This window comes from Schistocerca cancellata, chromosome 6 (genome assembly GCF_023864275.1).
Source record: "Schistocerca cancellata isolate TAMUIC-IGC-003103 chromosome 6, iqSchCanc2.1, whole genome shotgun sequence".
In the NCBI taxonomy this organism is placed as follows: domain Eukaryota; kingdom Metazoa; phylum Arthropoda; class Insecta; order Orthoptera; family Acrididae; genus Schistocerca; species Schistocerca cancellata.
The window spans coordinates 487,540,698-487,561,408 of NC_064631.1; the positions used below are offsets into that span (position 1 = coordinate 487,540,698).

Here is a 20,711-nt window from a genome sequence, read left to right on the forward strand (position 1 = left end):
TAAACCATCATAGCATTCTACTCAAGATTTATTGCAGTACATTACAATTCATGTATTTATACTATAATAAATTAAAATTATAATTACCATCAAAACTTGAAGCACCATGTCATAGTTGTTTATAAGAAAAATTAACTGTTCTTTCCGTTGAGGAAAAATTGCTGCCATTCGTAAAATAAAACATTCTACTTGCTCCTGCAATTCTGCTAGCAGCCGGTTTACAAGTTCACTTGGATAGGTCTCACTCAAGCCAACAATTGCTGCACTGAATTCAGCATATCGCCTTGTTATCTGCAAGGAGAAAATGTGATTTACAAGTTGGAAATTTCCATTGACAACATATCAAAAGCCATTACACTATCATACCATTGCACTGTCTCACCAGCTCCATGAAAATGAAATATAGCTTCTAACATTCTAAACTGAATAGTGGCAATTCAATAAGTATATCAAGAAATATACAACCAAAAATTTGAAACTTTGTATCATAAAAGTATGGGGGTGCGTGCAGGTTACAGAAGTTCCAGTGTTGTTTCCAGTGCATTATCACCTGTTGGAAAACTTTGTAGCTGTTTTATACCTTTAACACACTGTGGAATATTTATGTCCATTCCTGTATATTTAATATGGAATTCTACACTGAACAATTCCTATGTGTTTATAGAATTTAAGAACAAGGGCACGAGTTTGTACTGGGTACCTATATTTGGAAAAAAAGAATACATGGAAAATAAAAAGTTTTCTTTTCATAATTGCTTATTTGTTTCAGCCACTGGTGTAAGAACACAAGTGATCATGAATGACCTGGGTGATTAGAGGCCATCTTCAGATTTAGAGGACGTAGAAAAATGAACCATAAGTAGAAAGAGCCTTCTACTTAATGATTAGATACACAACTGTTTATGTGTGTGTGTGTGTGTGTGTGTGTGTGTGTGTGTTTTCTCTCCATATCCTGAGCCTTGTTTCTCAAGGTATCATAACAGAATTTGTTGAAACTGAGACAAAAGCTTTTTCAAAATCTGTTAATCCAACATAAACAGTAACTCTGATTCAAATTTACCCAAGTTAAAGAATAGTAAAATCAATTACTTAAATCATCATGAATTCATTTTGTGGGATGACAATGCTATATGTTGGTTTGATTCCACATGTAGCTGAACATGACTGTCCATTAACCATCAAATGGGTGCACATATGCATAATGTGTGCCAAACACAAATAATGTCATGTACTGTTCCAGTGTTGCTTCACAGCTGCATATGCCCATAGCTATTTCTACATGACTGCTTCAGTTAACTCACTGCTGAGTTGTGCTGTCATACATCCATGTGAGCAGCAGTAATATAACATAAACAGCAAGCTGGATGACAAAAAAATTATGATATGTGGAAGAAAATGTCAAAGATTCAAGCTAGCTGCACAATCCCACAATGAAGCAGTTATCTACAAGATAATTAGTAATCACATAAGCATTTGGCTGGCATCTGATGCAACTGCACTGTTTAATTCTTTGAGAGGGTCATACTGTGGGGTAACACTTGCACACAGCAAGAGAGTGATTTAACTCATATAATGTAAGTTTATTTTATTGTTGTTTAGTTAAACGAAGATTAAACTGTGTTTTTGCTCATAATGATTTCCATGGTAACTTAGAGAAAGCTATTTTTTCACCTGTTTACGAAGTGCACTGCATACCTACTTGTGTTATGAAAATCAGCACACCTGCTCAAGGGTTAAGAAACGGTAAGCAAATTGAGATATAAAATCTGGTTATAAGTAGGTCAACATAAAAATACATAACAAGAGTACCGTAAAAAGTTAGAAACAGAGTACATGCTATGTAATTCACAACTATTAATTTCTCCTATTTGAATCATGTACAGTTCTCTATAATTGCTCTTTGCTCCACTCCATCTGCACATGGCCATTGTGTCCATTGGTCTCCTACTATACCCAATCTACCTCCACCTGTTGTGCTACACCACTAAGCTGTTCTGTGTTTTATTCCTGTCCTCTTCCTCTATTTTCTACTTTCCACTGTAGCTGAAAAAGCATTTAAGTTACTAAACTCACTTGATCAATGTTCAGATATTCTGTCAAGCACTGCCCATTTTTATCTATGTTCTTCTCCAGAGTGCATAAGATTTTGATCTTTATTTATAAAATATGATCAAATGGGACATTATAGAATACTTACATAATGTGGACCCATTTCTTTGGCACTGAATTTCATTGGGTCACAGTCCTGAACACTGTTGATATTCAACCGGAATATGTACTCAAACCTGCAAATATTAATTTACATATGTGTTAACTGCAATATATTCAAATAAAATACCTTGTTGTGATGTAACTACTTTCTACAATTTAATCTCTAAGTAGACTCTGTGCTGATGCAAATTCACAAATGAAAATATCAAACAAAACTTCCGTATCTGAATCATAATATCATGATTTTGGTCATAATATATAACAGTTTATAAAGCAACTGGAAATGTTAAAGAAATATCATTAACGTCAGCTATTACTTCAGTATCCAAGCCATTTGGTTCCATTGTAGAACTGCGTTCTTGATTATGTCTTACAGTGTCGAATATTTGCCTAGCCTGTGCCATAAGAGTAGGTGTTAGAACAATTTAAGCTTCAAATACCTCAGTTTTTGCAAATACAAATCGTCTGCAATTTTCTGATTAATGATTTTTTTTCTGTCTAGGCCTATTCTTATTTTTAGTATTCACACGTTAGTCTACCCTCTTCAATACAAAGAATCTCTTTTACAGCTCAGAAAATTCTGATCATTATTTTGGTAGATGATTCTTGATATTCTGGAGAATAGATATAATATATCTGAGTTGATACCACACATTCTATCAAAACAAAACTGGGAGATTCTACTGGCTATAGGAATACTTTAAATGCTTGCAGCATTTGTGGATTTGTTCTATGTTGTTGAAACACTGTACAATGGTACTGGCCAAAGAGAGAGAGCAAAAATGAAAGACATCAGCAAAATATCCATGTGCCGCAGTGTACACCACATTAATAACGGTTGGTGTGGGGTATATGCAGGACTGAGCCCCTGCTGCTCCTGTTCTTGCCCGACATTTATGCTCTGCGGGAAAAATTCACTTGTTCTGTCACATCCTGCACTCTTTTTCCCTTCTGAGGCTTCTTCTCCATCCTGTCTGGCCTCCTGGCTCAATTCTTCACTAGTCCTTCCCATCTGGACCCATTACCTTTTCAGTTGCCTCTGACAGCTTTGTTGCCAGTCCCAGCACTGGCCCAGGCATCCCCTACTCCTGTGCATGGATGTGGCCGTTCTGGGTTCTGACACCTGCCACTGGCTCTTGTGTCCCAGCTCTAGTGTTCCCCACCCATCCGTCACCAGCTTGCCCTGTGCCAGCGGTCACGACACTGTTGCATCACTCTCTCTAGTAACACCACCTCAGCTGGCTCTGGCACCACGAGTATGCCCAACATCAGTGTTGGCACCACCTGCTCCAGTGGTGCCTGCCACCGAGCGCCAGCCCACTGGACATTGTTCTCTCTGGCCACGAGCCTGATACAGCTCCTATCCTCCAACGCCCTTGTCTCGGGGATGCACTCATGGCTGGCCTCCCTCACAGGAATGGTACTCAATGTCATTCTGCATCCAATTTGTCTTTTGTTCTGCCCTTACTTTCTTCTTCCTGATTCCCTTCTATTCAATCAATTTCATTGATAATTACTTGTTGCAAATAGCAAAATTGTGCCTTTCACGAGACGTTAAGTCCTCTGTAGGATGCATGGATGCAGTAAACAAGTGGAGACTTCTGAGCAGCTAAAACAAGGATTACTGTAAAGGTATAAGAAGCAGAATAGTATGTGATCTTTCTGTGAGTAGCCAAAAGGTCTAATGAAGCCATAGAGGATTTTTCAGACAGGATTAGGAAAACTGATATGCATACATATGAATTAATGCAGAATGATGAGATGCACAAGGTGTCACAACAGGAAGTGGAGTAAACGGCACTCAATGATTTCCTGAGGGGTTTAGCACTGGAAATGTCTAGGAGGGTGTGCACTGGTGTATCTAGGGATCTCCATGCAGCAATGAGGATAGGAATGTAATTTGAAGAAAATGACATTGCAATAGGGTTAAGAGAAAGACGAGTGTGCTTACAGTGAATGTAATAAATTTTAATTATCAATGTATAGGGCATGTGCAGCAGAGGCAGATTGTGCTATAGTGGGTACAGTAGGTGGAAAAATATATAGGTACCTGTTGGTGTCAAAGGTCTCCAGATATTTATTGGGTATAAGGCAATGATGTGTGGTGGAACTAGTGTGAAGACTTTCCAGCTAGGGGAAGGTGTTGTCAATGTTGATCTGTCGCAAGAAGCATCTGTCACAGTAGGCAACCCAGTTAAACAATGTGAATGAAATTATGGCTTAATTCACATGATTTTGTGTTGAGTGACACCAAAGTCATTGTGGGTGAATGTGGAGCTTGACTTACCAGTTGGTATCTTGTGTATAGTAGAATCGCTGGAAGGTAGCAATTTATTGGATGAATCATGTTGTTTAGTGAGATGAAGTGTTATATGTGGTCAGGAAAAGGATGGAGGCAAGGACAATTTTTGGGCTGTGGAGATTAAATTGTTGAAAGTATTGCTTCTGGCAACATTAGAAATTCTGGAAGGGGAAGAATGCTGCACAGAAGATGTAAGCTATGAACAGGCACAGGATGCTGCTAAGATTGCACTGCATGAGGAGGTAAAGCATTTCAGAGGATCAGAGAGAGTGCATATGGAGAACTGTTGCTAGAGTTTCAAGAATTGTTCTTACCATGGGGGCCATTGCCTGCAGTGTACTTGACACAACACGGGATTCCTATGGGAAACAAAGTGCCACTGTACCAGAAGCCGTATAGTACACCACAATCCCTACTGCTAATTTAGAATAATTTATGAATCAGCAGCTAGCCGATGGCATAATAGAAGAGAGTAGGTGCCCATGAGGAGCAGGAATTTTAATTGTACCCAAAAAGTATCAATTTCGCCATGACTACCACTGTTTTAATAACAGGATGACAACAGATGCTTACCCTATACCACACCTCATGGAAAAAAAAATGATTATCTCTGGCAGTGCCAATATTTCTCAAAAATGGATCTGAGAAGTGGGTAGCATCAGTTGCAGGTGATTCCGAAGACAGACCAAAGACCGCATTTTCATTACCTTGGAGACATTATCAGCACAGAAGAAAGCCACTTGGTTTGAAAATGCACCAGCAGCATTTCAGCATTTGTCAGATAGTGTTTTGAAGGGATTAAAGTCTCATCAATGTTTAGTATCTTTGGACTGCATATCTTTTTCTTTTTTTCCCCCCAAGAACATAGGCAACAACAAAAGTATTCAGGAGGTTACAGGCTGCACATATAATGCTGACAAGGGAACCTCCCCATCGCACCCCCCTCAGATTTAGTTATAAATTGACACGTGGATAGGCCTTCAAAAACTGAACACAGATAAATCGAGAAAACAGGAAGAAGTTGTGTGGAACTATGAAACAATAAGCAAAATATACAAACTGAGTAGTCCATGTCTAAGATATGCAACATCAAGGACAATGAGAGCCGAGGTGCGCCGTGGTCCCGTGGTTAGAGTGAGCAGCTGCGGAACGAGAGGTTCTTGGTTCGAGTCTTCATTCGGGTGAAAATTTTACTTTCTTTATTTTCGCAAAGTTATGATCTGTCCGTTCATTCATTGACGTCCCTGTTCACTGTAATAAGTTTAGTGTCTGTGTTTTGCGACCGCACCGCAAAACTGTGCGATTAGTAGACCTAAGTACGTGCCTCTCCAGTAGGAACCAAAAATAATTGATCGCAAGGTCATAGGTAAACACAGGAAAACACGTCTGATATATTCTATATGACACTGGTGATGGCATGTGAATCACATGACAGGAATATGTTGTCGACCCACCTAACTTGCACACCTGGCGAGTGGGTAAAAAAATTCTTCTACCTTGCCCAATTTAGGTTTTCTTGTGGATGTGATAATCACTCCCAAAAAAGTGATGAAAACAAAGAGTTTGTCACATAAACTGCAACAAATGAATGCACGAGTTTCACAGTCGCACAGTTTTCCCTGTGCTCTGTCAAAACATATGTTTTTTACGTATTCAAATGTTTCCGTGTGTAGACCGTCAGATTCTGCATATGTCAAAGCAAATCTGAACATGTCCTGGAATTTTGGAGAGCAAAGTTGATTATGTGTAAGTGCCTGAACTTTGATAATTGTCTGAAAATAAAAAATTAAATTTTTTACTCGAGGGAAGGCTTGAACCAAGGACCTCTCGTTCCGCAGCTGCTCGTGCCAACCACAGGACCACGGCGCTCATAAGCCCACATTTTCCTTGATGTTGCCTACATTGCGCATGGACTACTCAGTTTGTATATTTTGCTTATTTTTTTCATAGTTCCACACAACTTCTTCCCGTTTTCTCGATTGATGTGTGTTCAGTTTTTCAAGGCCTATCCCTGTGCCAACTTATAACTAAATCTGAGGTGGGTGCGATGGGGAGGTTCCCTTGTGAGTACCAAAATGCATCATTTTGCATTGGAAGATGTGCATATCTTGGGACATGTAGATAGTAAAGATGGTGTGAGGACTCCCACAGGAGAGCTTCTGTAAAATTTGGAAGGTAGGGGACGAGGTACTGGCAGAAGAAAAGCTGTGAGGACAGGGCGTGAGTCGTGCTTGGGTAGCTCAGTTGGTAGAGCACTTGCCCGCGAAAGACAAAGGTCCCGAGTTCGAGTCTTGGTCCGGTACACAGTTTTAATCTGCCAGGAAGTTTCAAATCAGCGCACACTCCGCTGCAGAGTGAAAATCTCATTCTGGAATCTGATTTTAGTTTGCATAGCTTTTATGTTTGTGAGATGGTGAGCCATTCAGTAACTCGATTCTTGGGTAGTCCAAGTTCCAATAGACTGGTTCACCCAAGCATGAGATGGAGAGTATTTTCATAACAGATTAATTTGTTGCACTTAAGGAACATTAGAAGCATGGAGAAAGCCATAATATAAAGTGTATAGTGTTTAAGATTGCTGCCCTAATATAATCTTGGTATTTTGGTACTTATTTTGTAAATCAATGGTAAAAGTAGCCACTCGGTGGGGAATCAGTCACAAACAAGACCAGAGGAGCTGGGTCACCTGCGTGTAGGGGGGCAATGTAGGGTCAGTACCTAGTCTTTCGCGAATCTTGTAAAACTTTGTAAGAAACCTCCATAGAACAATGTATTAGGTACTCATGGCCAGTAAACGCAGTGTTGCGGCATGTCGGTTATAGTGACATGCAAGCAGAAGGATTGCCTGCCAGGCTAGTCGTGTTCTGCGTATCCTGCACTGCACAACAGCAATAGCCACAGCAGGCAGGATGGTGCCATCACACCAGGGCAAGAACCATTTTACGAGTTACGTGATTGGGTCATGAGTAACAATGCAACAAATTCATCCCATAGCAACAAAAATAACTAACACAAAGCTAGGGTTAGCTAGAGGACAAGATGAGTGGTTACTGCCAGCTGCTGGCATGGGTGCAATACCGGACTGGGGCAGCTGCCTCTCACACTAAGCTCACCCAGTGAGACTTGGTGCCACAGTGCCATAGACCTGCCTTCTGCACCTGTCACTGCCAGACCCCTGCCTGGAGGTAGTGGGTCCTGTCCTCTGTTCAGCAGTCTTCCCTCATCATTGCGAAAAATGGAAGCCATGCCTAGGTCACTGGGGCTCGGGTGTTCAACAGCAGAAGGAAGATGCAACAAGAAGAAGCCACTGACATCAGCGCCTTGGCCTACCGACAGATCACCAACTTGCTGCCTGGCCTGATGTCAGCATCGCAGGGCACCAATGTGAGTAGCGTCCCACTGGGGCTGAGGACAGCTATCCACAGACCATCACCTGCCTGCCACATCGGAGTGGGGCATGTTTGTCTCCCACTGATGGTGCAGAAATGTGTAAGTGATGAGTAATGAAGTGTTTTTCTTGACCACCAGTCTATCACTGGTCAACCGACCTGCCACTCAACCCCACCCTCAGCCATATGGGCCACTTCAGAGTGATCCCGCTCCTTCCGAGGGCTACCAGAGGGTGCCACACTATAGCATGAAGTACTTATAAGGCTCTTATAGGTCTCTATTTAATGAGCTAGGGCTTCTTAGGATGTTGCATTCTGAAATAAATACTTTTAACAGATTCTAAAATCTAAGAGGACAGCCTTTTTTCCATGTTTGTTAGTTTGTTTCATGTTCTATAGATCCATTGCATTGATAATTCATAATGGTGTGGAACAAGAAATTTTATATTCCGAACATAAATTATTTTGTAAATATGGATACATGCAATTTTTTTCAGTATTCTTAACTGTGTTAGAGCAATGCACTCTTAATTTTTTTGAAATAATGCAGTAGACAATAAGGTGGAAATGAATGGGCTGTTATAACAAAGTCAACAAAATAAACTGGTTAACTCAAAAAATTGCCCACGTAAAGAGGATGAAGACTTGTGTATCTGACCCAATTGCCCTGAGTTGAGTTATCCAGTTCCTCCAAATAATTTCTAGCAATTGGAAGGACAGTTCATACTAAAAAACCTTGGCAGAGACCTTAGCCTTCCTCTGCTCATTATTAAAATTTGTTATATGAAATAAGTTCTCATTTTGTATGATTATTTTCATTCTCCAATTCCAAAAATAAATGTTTTATTATTCTGTTTTTTCTCATTTTAGTAAGTTCTAGTAATATAATAACATATTTATGGTCCAGTGTCATTAACACAGAGATCAAACAGAACAAAAATTAAATAACATGTCCTTGATTAAGAATTCAACTACAGATTAGACCAACGTGATTTAGCACTAGTACAACGTGACTTCTGGAAATAGTAACGGAACTTACACAAAACAAGAATATACAACAAAATCATTTTGTGATGGTTCTGTTCTATATGCTGTGAAGTTAAGACAATACGAATTTTTACAAACTAAAGAAGTAAACATTATTACAGTTCCCTAGATTAAAATGTTAAGTTACACATGTTTAAAATTATAATATGGAATTCATTTGCAAAAAATATTCTTGGATTTCTTGCTGTATTAAACCTGGGTAAAACCTGAGCTTTCAATGATTACCACAACTGTCTTCATCAACAGCAACTGACTGTCATAGCTGCTGCTGTGGTGGCCTTATGTAGCCCATGGACGGCTCCTGACTGATGAATGATCAACAACAACAACATTACACATCATGCTGCCACAGATGGCGTCAGTGCCTGCACTGTTAATGTCACCACTTATGTAAGAGCATAAACAATTTGATGAATTTCTGTGCTTTTTCTCGCCTCCATATGTCACTAAGGTCATATCTGAGTCCCAGTTGAAGCTGTTTTCACATATTCTAAATTCTACTGTCGCTTTTGTAACATAATCCCAGTATGGTAGAAGCCTGGGACAATCCATTTTTGTTTTATTAAACAGCATTTGGGGTCTACTTGTAAGGCTGTGCCCAGAAACTGCTGATTTATCAAGTTGTTCAGATTATGTAGGCAACACCATCAAACTAACAGTGGGTAGTTGATTTACAGAGCCTGAAAAAGCATTTCAAGTTTCAGTGTGATTGTGTAAGATATTACAGTGATGCTGTGATTCAAGAGGCTATCACCAAAATGTGTCTGACCAAAATCAGAGAACAAATACTTAAGTATCCAGATCCAAGTTTAAAGCAACTGTTAGAACTGCTCCAGTCACAGGACTCATGACAGTGCTGCAGTAGACTTTTGACTCTTCTCACATTTCTGTAGCACAAAGTAAGGTTGATAGAAAACAAGTCATGTGCCGAGTTCACGCGTCACGTCATTCCAAATCGCAGCCTTGGCAATGCTGTAGACAACAATAGCAGCATGCTTGGCCAATGCCATTGTTCATTAAATCGTGCCCTCGGTGCTTCACATCACACAAGCGGCAGGTATGCCCCCACCATGATGGAAAGTGTTTCCATTGCGGCAAGCATAAACATGTACAATCAGTGCGTTTGCAAAAGTGAAAGTCACACAAGCAGTTCCTTCCTTATCCAAAATGACAGTCTATGAATGTCAATATTGTCATGTAGAAGAAGATGTAATTAGATGAATGACTTACACGAACTTCACTTAATAAAGATTTATTCAGCACTTGCACATACAAGAGTGCGGAGCAATCTGCCTCCGGCCAGAACTATACGGTATATATACAGTTACAGAACATTCCAGTACAATGATTCTTGACATTTGTGGACACTTCTAGAATGTACTTGAACCGCATATAGAAATTAAAATTTTACAGTTCAGGTTAGTTTTGAACTCACAACCCTCCGTGCAACAGTCTAGTATCATAACCACTATACTATGCTGCTCAACTTCTTCTGCAACATTGCTACCTCCTTAAGAGAACAGTGTCTCGGTGTTACATCCTCCTAGTCCGGGAACGAATCATCGGTCCTGCATACTCCGACTCCCGATGAATGATGTTCGCCCCGGGCATGATCTTCTTAGAACTTCCCTTGCTGCTATCTTCTGTGTCACCTTTCTGCTCATTGCCTGTCGCTGGAGCTTCAAAATTAACCTGGGCTGCAGGTTCCTTATAGGGCTTCATTCAAAGGATGTGGCCTGTACCTCTGATCTTTCATTGTCTTGTGTCAGGGTCGAAATCTTCAACTTCATAAGTAACATCACACAACTGCTTTACAACCTTATAAGGTCCAAAGTAGCGCCTGAGGAGCTTCTCAGAGATACCAACCTTCTGAACAGGAATGGAGATCCAGATGAGGTCAGCAGGCTGGTACACAACAGGAGGGGTTGCTCGCATCATACCTTCGGCGATTGTTTTCTTGAGACTGCAGTGTATGGAGTCGAGCTAACTGCCAAGCTTCCTCAGCCCTGGTTAACACCTGGCCAATGTAGTCATCGTCCATGTCATCAGGATGTAATGGATAAACAGTGTCCATCATCATTGTCACCTCACGCCCATGCACCAGGAAAAATGGTGTAAATCCTGTGGTGTCTTGTTTGGCGGTGTTGTAGGCAAACGTCACGAAAGGTAGCACCTCATCCCAATTGCTCTGCTCAACATTGACGAACACATAACATGTTGGTCTTGTTCAGTAAGCCCGTTAGTTCGCGGATGGTAGGCAGTCATGTAATGAGTAATGTTGCACCGACAGTTTATCTCTGTCACAACATTTGATTGAAAAACTTTTCCTCAATCTGTATTTAATGACCCTGGGGCACCATGTTTTAATACAATGTCTTCTACGATGAATTTGGCTACCTCAAATGCTTCAGCTGTTTTCAAGGCTTTTGTAATGGCATAGTGTGTCAGATAACCAGTGCAAATAATAATCCATCTATTGCCACGAGCAACTGGAAATCGTCCAAGGAGGTCAATCCCAACACCCTGGAAAGGCGTTTCGGCTGGTGTAATTGGTGTGAGTTGGCCAGGTTGTTTCTGAGGAACTGTCTTTCTCCTCTGGCACTCTTGACAGTGCAACACATAGTGACAGACAATCCCAAATAAACCTGGCCAGAAAAATCTCTTGCAGATCCTATTATGTCTTAATAAACCCAAAATGTCTGGCCTCAGGTGTATCATGGAATTTCTGTAGACCATCTAAATGCATGTGTTTAGGAATCACTGGTAGCCACCTCTTTCCAAATGGATCAACGTTTTTCTCGCAAAGTAATCCATTAACTACCTTAAACTGTCCTTTCACATCCTCTGACCGATTTAAGGCAAGCACAATTTGAGGTATCTTGGCATCCTCCTCCTGCTCAGCAGAGAGATCCTGGGGTACAGAGAGACAGTCACTATCTCCATCAAAGTCTTGATGATCTTGCACAGGGTTTCTTGAGAGACAGTCGGCATCTTGGTGTTTTCTTCCACTTTTGTACACTATGGTAATGGCATACTCTTGAAGACGTAGTGCCGTAGTGCCCACCTGGCGAGTCGTCCTGTTGGATCCTTAAGACCTGTCAGCCAACAAAGCGAATGATGATCTGTAACAACTGTGAATGGCCTTCCATAGAGATACTGTCAAAATTTGCACATGACCCAGATCATAGCAAGACATTCTCCTTCTGTAGCCGAGTAGTTTCTGTCGGCTTTTGTAAGTGTCCTAGAAGCATAGGCTATAACCTTCTCTTTTCCATCCAAAATTTGTACTAGAACAGCACTGATTCCATACCCACTGGCATCTGTGTTTAGTTCTCTAGGTGCTCTCTCATCATGCAGACCAAGTACAGGGTCAGTCGTCAGAGCTTTTCGCAACACATCTAAAGAATCTCGTTGAGCACCATCCCAGATAAATTTAGCATCGGCTTTTAACAACACTTGGAGTGGCCTGGCCTTGATACAAAAGTCTTTGATAAAACGACGGTAATAAGAACATAATCCGAGGAAGCTTCTCACATCTCTAATACTTTCAGGTATAGGAAATTCCATTACAGATCTCACCTTTTCTGGTTCTGGCCGCACACCTTCGATTGACACAAGCTGTCCAAGTATTTTTATTTCTTTTGCTCCAAAGAGACACTTCCTTGGATTAAGTTTCAGGCACTTAAGAACAGCCCTCAGTCTTTTTGTGTGTTCATCAAATGTCTCTGAGAACACTATAATGTCATCTAAATAACAAAGACACATTGTCCACTTCAAGTGACATACAAGATTAGCCATCATCCATTCAAAAGTTGCTGGTGCATTACACAAACCAAACGGCATTACCTAAAACTCATTCAGGCCCTCAGGGGTGATGAAGGCAGTCTTCTCACGATCAGCCTTGCACTTCTGTCATTGGGTGTCACCAAAATACTTGTGCAGTTCTGCCTGGAATACTTCCCAGCTTGTGAACTTCTCCTCGTTGTTCTCATACCATTGCTTGGCAGTACCCTCCAAGTAGAAAAATACATTAGCCAAGCACACGGTGCCATCCCATTTGTTAAATTTGGCTACACACTCATCCACCTTCAGCCACTAGTTTGGATCTCGGCCATCATCACCAGAGAACCTGGAAGGATGTCTTATGTGGTGGCACACAGTTGCTGTCTTCGTAACATCCTCCTCCTCTTCTTCTTCTTCTTCTTCTTCTTCTTCTTCTTCTTCCGTCTCCAATAGGTTGCAATCTGTTGAATATGGCTCGAATTCGGGTTTCTCGTCATGTAAATGGCGACCCTGTTGCGGCCCGATGGAAGCCGCTGTGTCATTGATAATGTGCACTATCACAAGTTCCAATACCCAGCGTCTCCACCAGAATAATTTCACATAGAAGAATGTGTAATTTGATGAATGACGAACACTAACTTCTCTTAACGAAGGTTTATTCAGCACTTGCACATACAAGAATGCGGAGCGAACTGCCTCCGGCCAGAATACATACGATATATACGCAATTACAAAACATTCCAGTTCAATCATTCTTGACATTTGTGGATCCTTCTAGAATGTACTTGAACCACATATATAAATTAAAATTTTACAGTTCAGGTGAGTTTTGAACTCATGACTCTCCATGCAACAGTCTAGTATCATAACCACTACACTGTGGTGACTGTGCTACTCGGCTTCTTCTGCGACAATATCAAAAATTGTATCAAACTAGTCTCAGAACACTTCTCCTATTCAGTGTCAAGCAAAAAAAACTTGTCACTTTGCACATTGTTAATCATAATGTGCACATTCAGTTAGATACGACAGTTTTAGTGACAATTTTGAACAGATGCACATATGAATGTTAGGAAAGCCCAAATTGTACAAATTGCAGAAAACTCTCTCAGCTTATAAGAGCCGCATCTCAGTTCCTGGCATTTGTACCCTGCCTGCCATTTTCTGTAATGTTACAGACAGGATTTCTCAAGATTTTTCACTTGCCCTTTAACAGTGCTTCAGTGCCTGTAATTTTTCTGTGCTATCTTGAACAGCTGACTGCAATGTGTCTTCAAGCATGAACTATTTGGACGATATTATGGTTTTAGGTTGTACTGTGGGACATATTTCTACTCTCAGAAGTTTATTTCAAGTTCTCTCTGCTATTGGTCTCAAGTGCAACAAAGACAAGTGTTCTTTCCTTCAAACTGAGATCAGCTACTGGGGCCCTATCATCAACACCCAGGGCATCCATTGTTTGCAGTTTCCTTTAACTGCTATTTGCGACCTGCCAGCAGCTCACAATGTAAGTGAACGTCAAGCAGCACTAGGAAATCTAGCTCACTATATTCAGTTTATTCCAAATGCAGCACAAATTGTGACATCATTGCACAGATTACACAGAAACAATGTTTCTTTTGAATGGTCCCCGGAGTGTCAAAGTAATTCTCAGTGACTGAAGGACACTTTATTGAGTGATAGTTGTTTAATGCATTTTGATCCCACTCAGCTAGTCGTGCTACTGGACGATGATTCCTCATAAGGGATTGGTGCTGTGCATTCACACGAAGTTGGATTTATAGGCAGACCAACTGCCTTTGCATCCTAACTCTTGACCAAGCCTCAGTACAATTATTCTCAGCTAGAGGAAAAAGCTTTGACCATTATCTATGGTACAATAAAATGCCACCACTGTCTTTACAGAAGCAAGTTTTACCTAGTGACAGATCACAAGCTACTGATGTCATTGTTAAGCCCTTCAAAGCAAATACCACCATGCACAGCATGAAAGCTGCATCACTGGTCTTTGATACTGTCCAATTACCAGCATGTAATCATGTACAGACCAACAGCCAATCATTCCAATGCAGAGAACCTCTCACCTACCAGTTGGCAATGATACAGTGTTCAATGCATCTGAAGACCCTTGTTTCCTTCTTGATGTGCAGGACTATAAAACTCTTGATTGATTCCACATAGATCATTGTCAGATTGCTCAGGCAATGGCTGTGGATGCCAATCTACAAGTTTTGTTGCAATACATCCATACTGGCTGGCCACATTCTGGCAAAGCTGCTCACAATCCAGTGGTTCACCGATACTCTGCACTTCGGCAAGGATTGTCTGTACAACAGGGTGTGATTCTGCTTCACTGAAATAGTGAGTAATCACTTGCGAAAGTTCCACAGTCTCTCCAAAAGGAAGTTGTTTGTCTTCTGCATCATGGCCACTGAGACATAGTGTGTAAAAAGCAGCTTGCTCAATGAAACTGTACATGGAAGGGGATCTCTCATTGTCAGGCACATGCAGAGTATCAGAATGCTTCACCTCAAAGGTTCTGTTGGCTGCGTATCCTGCTGCAGACTTCTCAGTCTCAGTGGCTAGTTCCCTTTGCTTTCCTCGGGTCCCTACAGGGAGCCTGTAGACGTCAATGTGGTGCTACTGACATCACTGCAGAGTCATCTATCCATGTCGTGGAGATCTGGTCCTATCTGGCCTGCTGCTTTTCTTCATGCTCACCAAGATCCACCAGTCACTGCTATGTCATCGCCACTTCCAGAAGATGCTTGTCCCTAAGGATGGGTGTGCACCCTATGACTGGTTTATCGGCCAGTGTTCCCTGTCATTCGCAAGGTGAATGTAGGAGTGCAAGCAGGAGCTTGACATGGGCCACATTTTCAGGTACTGCCTCCTCAGTGACACCTGCATCCAGACCCTCATATCCTCCACCTCCCACCCCAACACTCACTGTTGTTACCAACAAATCCAGTACACCATGATGATGAGGTTGTTGGGGTGGGGGCAGTGGGGGTGGAGAAATGTGGTGTTGTTCACTAGCAACACCATGCCAGGCATGTCAGTTCATAGTTCCAAGGTTAGAACCACACTCAATACCACCACTAGAGGTAGCCACACAGCAACCGATGGCCACCAACTTATGGAGGCACAAGCAGTGCTGCTCTCATAACATGTAAAAGGCCACGACTATCTCCTGTGAGCCCAATATTGCATTGTAATCACTGCCTGTGAATACACAGTCTCTCCCTCTCTGTCAGGGTCTACAGTATAATGGCCTCAGCTATGAACTAGGACTCTAGAATTGTACTTTGGATCTGACTGCATTGTATTCAGGAAAATACTGAGTTAAGTAAACACCTTTTATATAACTGTTCTTGTGACTCTCATTTCTGCTTTCAGCCTTTAGAAAACATGCTTTACTACAGGGCTGACCACTGTAACTGCTTCCACGTGCACAGGGAATATCATAAATTCGAGGGGCCCTGAGGCTGAGATCGTTCTTAACCAGGTGGAATACCTACTTTATCTTCATAGGTGGTCAGAAAATAGGTCTTAGTCCTCATTTTCTCAATACTCTGTATATTTTGCTAGTTGTGGCACCACAGAAAGGAAAAAGCACACAGATGATTTTCTAATATTTTCGTGTTTTTGATTCTTAGAGAGCATCACCTTTATCTTACATGCCTCATAACAATTCTTTTGGAACACATACTTCTGGTGATTGATTTTGAAATCCAAGTGGTCATCAACAGGAAAAACTGTGGTTCTGTACATTAATGGAATGGATGGTAGAAATTCTGTGTGCTGAAATGTAAATCAGTATGAACTGGCTTACAGTGCACAGAATGTTTGAGCTATCCATCAGACTTCTGTTGTACTACAACATCCAAAATGGCAACTTTGCTTCACCCTCTCTGTCTCAATAGTGAACTGGATGTTAGGTGCAGGCTATTCATGGGCTGAAGGAACTGCTTAAGAGCTTTGACACCAAGTGGCAAAATCATAAACATGTTGTCAACATAACAATACAATTTGGAAGAGTAAAATGGAGTCAAATTTAATGCCCATTCTTCAAACTGTTCAATACAGAAATTAGCCATTCCTGGAGACAATGGAGAGCCTACAGCAACACTCTTGGTCATTTCATAAAAATTGGAAGCTTAGTTTTGTAAGCCCTATGTAGTTTCGTTAAGCACTCCAGGCAATTTTTATTCTGACTTGCTGTCCTTCAGTCATCTTATGTGGCCTAAATACAATAATTCATCAACCAGTTATATTTCTTCATTATTAATTTATGCCATTTTCTTTTTGACGTATTGGCTACACATTCTTTTAGTCTAATTGTAAGTAACATTTAAACATGATTTCAAGCATCTGTTTTGGCAATTATATCGTCTGAAAGTAAGTAATGCTTTTTATGTTAATTTAATGTTTATGTACCAGTTGTCATTGATTCATACATCAAAGAAGAATGATAAATACCTTGGCCATATTGCACTCTGAAGAGCTTCCCAATACTGATCTAAAGCTGGCACAGCACGTTTGTGACACATGATCTGGTATCTCAGGATGAGATGTGCACACAAAAATAGAGCTATTGCATCATAACAGCTCTGCACAAATGTCTCCAAGTTTTTCTGGAAGATTTTACACATTACTTCACAACTAAGTTGTCTTCATATAATAAACACTAAATGTTACCATAATAGCATTAAATGTTCATACAAAAATCACTTACAAAAAATTCATCTAACAAAATCTTATCTGAATAGTGCTGGTTTTTTTGTTTTTAATGGAATGGTCAACATCTTTCAATTTTTTGCAATTTTAATTCCTACATCTCATATATATATAATAGAGGGAAACATTCCACATGGAAAAAATATATCTAAAAAGAAAGATGATGAGACTTACCAAAGAAAAGCGCTGGCAGGTCAATAGACACACAAACAAACACACAAAGTTCTAGCTTTCGCAACCAACGGTTGCCTCGTCAGGAAAGAGGGAAGGAGAGCGAAAGACGAAAGGATTTGGGTTTTAAGGGAGAGGGTAAGGAGTCATTCCAATCCCGGGAGCGGAAAGACTTACCTTAGGGGGAAAAAAGGACAGGTATACACTCGCGCACACACACACATATCCATCCGCATATACACAGACACAAGCAGACATTTGTAAAGGCACTGAAATGGAAGTAAATATAAAAATATATGGGGAGAGATGTCTGCTTGTGTCTGTGTATATGCGGATGGATATGTGTGTGTGTGCGTGCGAGTGTATACCTGTCCTTTTTTCCCCCTAAGGTAAGTCTTTCCACTCCCAGGATTGAAATGACTCCTTACCCTCTCCCTTAAAACCCAAATCCTTTTGTCTTTCCCTCTCCTTCCCTCTTTCCTGACGAGGCAACCGTTGGTTGCAAAAGCTATAATTTTGTGTGTTTGTTTATGTGTCTATCGACCTGCCAGCGCTTTTGTTTGGTAAGTCTCATCATCTTTCTATATATATATATATATATATATATATATATATATATATATATATATAATAGAAGGAAATATTCCACGTAGGAAAAATATACCTAAAAACAAAGATAATGTGACTTACCAAATGAAAGTGCTGGCAGGTCGACAGACACACAAACGAACACAAACATCCACACAAAATTCAAGCTTTTACAACAAACTGTTGCCTCATCAGGAAAGATGGAAGGAGAGGGAAAGACGAAAGGATGTGGGTTTTAAGGGAGAGGGTAAGGAGTCATTCCAGTCCCGGGAGCGGAAAGACTTACCTTAGGGGGAAAAGGGGCGGGTATACACTCGCGCACACACACACATATCCATCCACACATATACAGACACCAGCAGACATATTTAAATACAAAGAGTTTGGGCAGAGATGTCAGTCGAGGCAGAAGTGCAGAGGCAAAGATGTTGTTGAATGACAGGTGATGTATGAGTGGCGGCAACTTGAAATTAGCGGAGATTGAGGCCTGGTGGATAACGGGAAGAGAGGATATATTGAAGAGCAAGTTCCCATCTCCGGAGTTCGGACAGGTTGGTGTTGGTGGGAAGCATCCAGACAACCCGGACGGTGTAACACTGCGCCAAGATGTGCTGGCCGTGCACCAAGGCATGTTTAGCCACAGGGTGATCCTTATTACCAACAAACACTGTCTGCCTGTGTCCATTCATGCGAATGGACAGTTTGTTGCTGGTCATTCCCACATAGAATGCATCACAGTGTAGGCAGGTCAGTTGGTAGATCACGTGGGTGCTTTCACACGTGGCTCTGCCTTTGATTGTGTACAACTTCCGGGTTACAGGACTGGAGTAGGTGGTGGTGGGAGGGTGCATGGGACAGGTTTTACACCGGGGGCGGTTACAAGGGTAGGAGCCAGGGGGTAGGGAAGGTGGTTTGGGGATTTCATAGGGATGAACTAAGAGGTTACAAAGGTTAGGTGGACGGCGGAAAGACACTCTTGGTGGAGTGGGGAGGATTTCATGAAGGATGGATCTCATTTCAGGGCAGGATTTGAGGAAGTCGTATCCCTGCTGGAGAGCCACATTCAGAATCTGATCCAGTCCCGGAAAGTATCCTGTCACAAGTGGGGCACTTTTGTGGTTCTTCTGTGGGAGGTTCTGGGTTTGAGAGGATGAGGAAGTGGCTCTGGTTATTTGCTTCTGTACCAGGTCGGGAGGGTAGTTGCGGGATGCGAAAGCTGTTGTCAGGTTGTTGGTGTAATGCTTCAGGGATTCCGGACTGGAGCAGATTTGTTTGCCACGAAGACCTAGGCTGTAGGGAAGGGACCGTTTGATGTGGAATGGGTGGCAGCTGTCGTAATGGAGGTACTTTTGCTTGTTGGTGGGTTTGATGTGGACGGACGTGTGAAGCTGGCCATTGGACAGGTGAAGGTCAACATCAAGGAAAGTGGCATGGGATTTGGAGTAGGACCAGGTGAATCTGATGGAACCAAAGGAGTTGAGGTTGGAGAGGAAATTCTGGAGTTCTTCTTCACTGTGAGTCCAGATCATGAAGATGTCATCAATAAATCTGTACCAAACTTCGGGTTGGCAGGCCTGGGTAACCAAGAAGGCTTCCTCTAAGCGACCCATGAATAGGTTGGCGTACGAAGGGGCCATCCTGGTACCCATGGCTGTTCCCTTTAATTGTTGGTATGTCTGGTCTTCAAAAGTGAAGAAGTTGTGGGTCAGGATGAAGCTGGCTAAGGTAATGAGGAAAGAGGTTTTAGGTAGGGTGGCAGGTGATCGGCGTGAAAGGAAGTGCTCCATTGCAGCGAGGCCCTGGACATGCGGGATATTTGTGTATAAGGAAGTGGCATCAATGGTTACAAGGATGGTTTCGGGGGGTAACGGATTGAGTAAGGATTCCAGGCGTTCGAGAAAGTGGTTGGTGTCTTTGATGAAGGATGGGAGACTGCATGTAATGGGTTGAAGGTGTTGATCCACGTAGGCAGAGATACGTTCTGTGGGGGCTTGGTAACCAGCTACAATGGGGCGGCCGGGATGATTGGGTTTGTGAGAGAGACTGGGTTTGTGTGCAATGAGAGGTGGTTGAGGTTTGCTGGAAAGGTTGTGAAGGGTGAGTGAGTTGCCTTTCCGGAGGTGGGAAACCAGGAGATTGGATAGTTTTTTGAGGTGAAGGGTGGCATGTTGTTCTAATTTGCGGTTGGCCTGTAGGAGGATGCTCTGAATAGCCGGTGTGGATGTGGGAGAGGAAAGATTGAGGACTTTTATTAAGGATAGGAGTTGACGGGTAGATGGATATGTGTGTGTGTGCGAGTGTATACCCGTTCCTTTTTCCCCCCTAAGGTAAGTCTTTCCGCTCCTGGGACTGGAATGACTCCTTACTATATATGCTTTCCCTTAAAACCCACATCCTTTCGTCTTTCCCTCTCCTTCCCTCTTTCTTGATGAGGCAACAGTTTGTTGCGAAAGCTTGAATTTTATGTGTATGTTTGTGTT

The 20,711-nt window shown here is 41.7% G+C and overlaps 1 protein-coding gene across 2 annotated transcripts in view; it reads right to left on the reverse strand.

The window, feature by feature from the left end:
• LOC126190873 (vacuolar protein sorting-associated protein 52 homolog) overlaps positions 1–20,711 on the reverse strand; it is a 130,173-nt gene that overhangs the window by 31,679 nt on the left and 77,783 nt on the right. For both annotated transcript variants that reach the window (XM_049931472.1, XM_049931473.1), the window contains exons 8-10: positions 17,215–17,369; positions 2,198–2,285; positions 88–291 (exon numbers count right to left, since the gene is read on the reverse strand). In XM_049931472.1, coding sequence (XP_049787429.1) covers positions 88–291; positions 2,198–2,285; positions 17,215–17,369 — 447 coding nt within the window. The remainder of the gene's footprint in view (positions 1–87; positions 292–2,197; positions 2,286–17,214; positions 17,370–20,711) is intronic.